The sequence below is a fragment of the Microtus ochrogaster genome, chromosome 21 (assembly GCF_000317375.1).
Source record: "Microtus ochrogaster isolate Prairie Vole_2 chromosome 21, MicOch1.0, whole genome shotgun sequence".
Classification (NCBI taxonomy): Eukaryota; Metazoa; Chordata; class Mammalia; order Rodentia; family Cricetidae; genus Microtus; species Microtus ochrogaster.
This window is the reverse complement of record NC_022022.1, coordinates 20,243,945-20,249,892: the sequence shown is the minus strand read 5'-3', so window position 1 is coordinate 20,249,892 and position 5,948 is coordinate 20,243,945. Positions and strand designations below refer to the sequence as shown.

Genomic DNA, 5,948 nt, shown 5'->3' with positions numbered 1-5,948 from the left:
ACCACTGTGTGCCATAGACACCAACCACTGTGTGCCATAGACACCACTGTGTGCCACAGGAACCACTGTGTGCCATAGACACCACTGTGTGCCAATGCCATACACAAACCAGGAAGCTGTTTTCTTGAATCTGAATATACAAGCCATGTCAAAATAATCTGCATCATCTTCTGCAGTCTGACTATTTGTAAAGTATCAGCTAGTCTGCTTTATTCATTCTCTTCTATACTACAAGATGTACAAAGACTCCTTTGATTAAAGAGTCTGATGTCTTCATGAGTGATTATATTTATTATAAACATTTAAATATTAATTTTAAAGATGAAACAAAATATTTTGATATTCATATCTCATGTTTAATAACTTTTTTAAAGTTTCAGGGCTGGAGAGGTGGCTCAGTGGTGTGTACTGCTCTTTCAGAGAGCGAGAGATATTGCCACAACCTCTAGCAAGCTTTCCTGTCAGACTGTCTTTAGCTCACTGACACAGAGACTAATTAATTATGAAAGCTTAGACTTGCCCCTGACTAGCTCTTATACCTTAAATTAGTCTGCTTCTATTAATCTATTTTCAATCACGTGGTTTTTACCTTTCCTTGGTACAGCATGTCCAACTGGCTCTGAATCTGCTGTTGTCTCCACCTTTCTTCTTCTCAGAATCCTCTCTGTCCCCAGAAGTCCTGCCTAACCTCTTCCTGCCTAGCTCTTCACCACTCAGCTCTTTATTCAACAAATCACAGAGACACATCTTCACACAGTCTAATGAACTATCTGCAACACTGACCTATGTCCGGTGTCTTACAACCAGCTGTAACACAGCTCCAGGGGCTCTGACCCCTCTTCTGGCCTCTGCTGGCTCCACACATGCATACCGATACCTACACACAGAAACACACAAGCACATAATTTAAAATGTTAAAAAAATGTTTTTAAAAAGTTTTGTCACAGCCTCTAACCATTCCTTAACAGATTTTTCCTTCGCTAAATTTTGGGTTCAGTGACTTATGTGCATGTGAGATAATGGTATCTTCTAAATAAATTATATGATAAATGATTGATAGATTAGTACTAAGATAGATGATACATGCATAGTAGATAGATACTGCATAAATGATATAATAAAGCTAATAGATAAATGATAGAGATAGATAGATAGATAGATAGATAGATAGATAGATAGATAGATAGATAGATAGATAGATAGATAGATAGATGGATGATAGGTGGATGAGTGATAGACAGACAGACAGATAGGCAGATAAGATGAAAATGCACTTGTAATGAACTGAATGATCATTTTTTTCTGCCCCTACAGGGACCGAAGAGGAAGACGAAGGGGATGACCTCCTGCTGGGGTCCGTGGATGAGTTCTGGTGGTTCCCCCACATGTGGAGTCACATGCAGCCCCACCTCTTCCACAACGAGTCCTCTCTAGTGGAGCAGATGATTCTCAACAAAAAATTTGCCTTAGTAAGTAGCTCACGCTGACTGCTGCACTCAACTCGTGTTCAGTGACAAGGGAAGGAGCAAGGCGTGTGAAGTGGCCTCAAGGTTGTGCTGTGCTGGCTTTCCTTAAGCAGCTCTCACAGTAGCCATTACAACCCTGGTATTCTGACCTTTCCATGCATGGCTCTTGAGTTTGTACTGTGCACTCATCCCTGGGTTTAGAGCTTTGACAGCTTTAATTTAAGAGAGACTTCCTAAAAACACAAAGCTCAATTACACAGCATTATGGTCAGCATTCCTAATATACATCTCCTATACAGGAGCTTCCTGCTGCACTGCACTGAGAGACAAAAATAAGATGTCTATAGCAGAATGAAACATTCTGTGACTTCATGTCACGTGGTATTATAAGAACACAAGCCCCCCCCCCCCGTTCAGAGAATAATTGTCATCGAGTTGGGGAAGAATATGTTATGGTGGGAATGGGACTCGGTATATCAAGAAATCCAAATAAAACTAAGGTATCATGATGGATTGAAATGAGGTTGGCATAACAAACCAAATGGGAGGCCATAAAGTAGACACAAGTCAATGAAGATTCAGGAAAACAGTGAAGTGATACTGCAAACGTTAGGATGGAGCATTTGCTCATCAGAAGGAAAGCATGCTGGTTCATACTGAAGGCGCTGTGATTTGGAGGCGAGAGAAACTTATGGTAAAACTTCTAATAAGAACTATATGAAGGGAAATGCTCCCTTGGATCAGCTTCTCTGACCGAAACCCATTTTCATGGGATGGTACACCAGCTGCAGGAGCCTAGGAATTTTCACTCTCAATATTATGGTTGCTTACTCAAACTTACACACAAGTCAGTTAAAATTAGCAGAACATATTGTTTTTCCTAAAGATATGCAAAATCTAACTCTTTGCAGGGCACCTTGGGATTCAGGTTTCTCTAACTTTAATCCTGCTACCGAAACAGAATCTCACGGGTACCGGTCTCGTATACTGACGTTTTGATGAGAAAGAAAATGTAGGGCTTCTCGAAGCTGATAGAAGAGCAGGATTTTGACAATATTTGCAAACTTTCATGACACGAGCCTTGCCTTTCTCCCTGAAACTATACGTGGCCACAAACATGTAAAATTGAGTAAACACCGCCACACATGGCCATAGAATTGAAAGCTCTCAGTTCCCTGGCTAAAAGACTGAGGTTGCCGAACACAGCAATGTTGAGAATTAAATACTTGAAAGTAAACAGTAAGAACAGACCTATGCAGGAGTTTTAAACATTTTTTTTATAATTTCATCCTATTGTAAGAATGGTTCAAAATTGAAATTGTATCATTCTTTATCTGACTCTAGATCCAGGCAAAGATTTCTGAGCATCATTGCTAATTATACATGGATAATTCAAAGTATGTTTCTTAAGGCCGTAGAAAATAATTGTGAAGGATCTTAAGAAAACAAACCCAAGATTTATCTTAAAAAAACAAAACTGAAAGCCAGTTTATCTTCAGTGTTTGATGGAACCGAGATAAGTGAACTTTTAATTTGGTCAAAGCATGATGTATGAGAAAGGCTGAACTAAGAAACTTGGAAATAAGCACAAAACACAAAATAGAATATATTATTATATTATGTTATATAATATATACGCACCATCTATTGCATGTGTATATGAACTGCATGAAGCAGTGATAAGGAGTAGCAGGCGATGGGCACCAACTGCTGTTTTCATCTTTATATTTAGTATCTTTAAACTGTCATCTTCAGTTTTTGCCGCGACTCCTGAAATGTTCAACATTACGGGTAATGGAAATGAAGTCTTTAAATGATTTTAATTTTGTATTGATATGGCAACTGCTTTAATGTGAGGTTCACAGTTTGTAAGTACATATTAATTAATTCAACTGCCATTAAGATATTAGGCCTCCAAAGTTACGCTGTTGCTAAATCCAAAGAGGAAAGGGGCATAGGTTTAATTTTTTAGCCTACTAAGCATTGTTTCTTTTGATCTTCTTAACAAGCCTGAATTCTAAGCATATGTAGTCTCCATTTGTAGGCGAGAATCGTAGAATGCACACTAGGGTTATAAAGCTCACTGGTAGAATTAAAGAAAGTAATCCAAGTCCTCTAATACTGCATAACTGTGTTCCCCAGACTTCCTCATCCAATTCACGAGTGTCAATCTAGTCTCTGCTGCTTAGTAACCATGGGTATGTATGGCCATCTGGGCAACATAAGGGACTTGGAAAACTTGAGAGAGGACTCCCAGGGAACCTCTCCCCCTTTGGCATCCCCCACTTCCCAATAGGGGCAATTCTCTAAGTGATCCAAAAGACAACCTGAGACCAAGCAGCTTTCCATGTGACTGGATATTATTTATTCCACGCAAAGCTGCTTGAAATCAGTGCAAGCTACACTGTAGGGAATACCATCCAGATGCAATCATCATATGCTTCACCTGTGTGAACGCTGCATCTCCAATGGGTGATACCCTGTTCTTTGCTTTCAACTTGAAGGAGCTTAACACAAACTCGAATGTTTCCCGATACGATAGATGGGGGAAATTGCAAAAAGGCAGTGGGCTGCCTTGGAAGCCAAAGAATATTCAGCCAAGAATGGAGATGCGGAAAGGCCATGTTTAAATGAGTGACTGAGTTAAAAGATATTTAAAATGCCCTTCCCACTAAGAATCTGAGCCTGTGATCCAATACATCAGGCCCTACTCTTGCCGTCAGCTAGACACAGCTGTTTTCATTTCATTTTCAAGTCTGTCTGAACTGTAAGGTTTCTGCATGGTGTGGACTCTGCTCTCTCACAAAAGCATTAATGTTCCCTTCGGTGGTTTCATATAGATCAGACAGATCCTTTAAGCAGACTTAGATTTGGTGGCTGCAGCCATCAAAGTAAATATAGCCTTACAGACGAATCAGGGGGAAAAATTCTAATGAGCAAATGTAGACTTAACTCAAATTTTTTTAAAAGATTAAAAAGAAATTTTACTTTGAAATTATCAACCTTCCATTCAGGATTAATTATAATGTTAGTGATTGGCCTATCATGCAGTTTGAAATGCCTATTGTTCAGCCTTAAAAACCTAAAAGGTATCACTAGAAAACTAAAATAGCATTATATTTGAGCCTCAGAAAAGGTCATCACTAATACATTGTCTCATTTCAAAGACTGAACCTGAATTTTAGCAAGTGGTTTAATAGTTTAATTTTTAATAATGATGTAATTAGCAGAGACTTTTGTCCTATACCTGCCACACTCTGTTATACAGTACTCACATTCTGGGGGTGTTATTTGGGGGGTTGTTCGTTTTTGTTGTTGTTGTGAAATTTGTGATAGTGTCTCATTGTGTATGAGCTGGTTTTTAAACTCAACTCTATAGGCAAGACTGGTCTTGCATCCTCAGAGATTCACCTGCCTCTGCCTCTTGGGTTCTGGGGTTAAAGGCGTGTGTCATCATACCCAACGGATGGTATTAACATTGTTATAGACAATCTTTTTACAGTTAGTAGCAGTGAAACAATGTTCCTGGGGACTGAAAATCTTCCTGTAGGCTGTACTCTTGATTGCATTATGTCATTCTTTGGAATAACAGCCCTTTTCCAGGCCAGCAAAACACATCCATTCACCTTAGCTGGACTGTCTATTGTCATGACATATGTTTTAGATTGGTGAACATATCACTTTTCCAATATGGAAATAAAGATTATAATATCAAAATATAATTTTAAATATATTAAAAACTTGCCAGCTTGAAAAATACAGGATCATCTTTCAATTCATCTGCTTGCAGCTAGAGAAGGGAGAAGAAGCTATCATTTTTCTTTCAGTAAAGCTCTTAGCTAGAATGGCACTTCATGTTTTCATCTTATATCAATATTTAATGCAAAGTATAATCTCAGTAGTCTTGGTAAAAGTCGAGAATTCCAGTCAGGATGCAGAATCTAATCTGAACTGATAGGCCACACTCTGGAGTAATCTAAGCAGCATGGTTCATGAAGGTCACTCGTCATAAATCAGCACAGACTGGCGGAAGCATGTAATTTACTTCATAAAATGGGTGTAAGCATCGAGATAGGAAACCGAGGGACAAGTGAAAGGGCTCATGTTCAGCCTCAGACTACTGGGATCGCATGCCAGTTCCTACAATATGAAATATGACAAGAATATTCTTGTCACCTCATACCTTTCCCCAAGACAAAACCTTGCCACTATTCAGCTCCTCAAGGGTCCTGGCCTAGAAAATATCCCCATCATCCAACTCTGATTTTATAGCTAGCTGCAGTTCTGAGTAGTCAAAAGAATGTTATGTATGGTGGCAAATATGTTGAGAACAATGAATATGTCACTTGAATATAAGAGTCAATCTTAGATGGACCCACACTGGAACACTGGACTGAGCTCCCAAAGGCCCAATGAGGAACAGAAGGAGGGAGAAGATGAGCAAGGAAGTCAGGACCAAGAGGGGTGCAACCACCCACGGCG

General features: G+C 39.3%; 1 protein-coding gene across 3 annotated transcripts in view; it reads left to right on the top strand.

Moving 5' to 3' along the window:
• The window catches only part of Ndst3 (N-deacetylase and N-sulfotransferase 3), a 124,693-nt gene that overhangs the window by 41,000 nt on the left and 77,745 nt on the right, over nt 1-5,948 (top strand). For all 3 annotated transcript variants that reach the window (XM_013350066.2, XM_026784114.1, XM_026784115.1), the window contains exon 4: nt 1,315-1,469. In XM_013350066.2, coding sequence (XP_013205520.1) covers nt 1,315-1,469 — 155 coding nt within the window. The remainder of the gene's footprint in view (nt 1-1,314; nt 1,470-5,948) is intronic.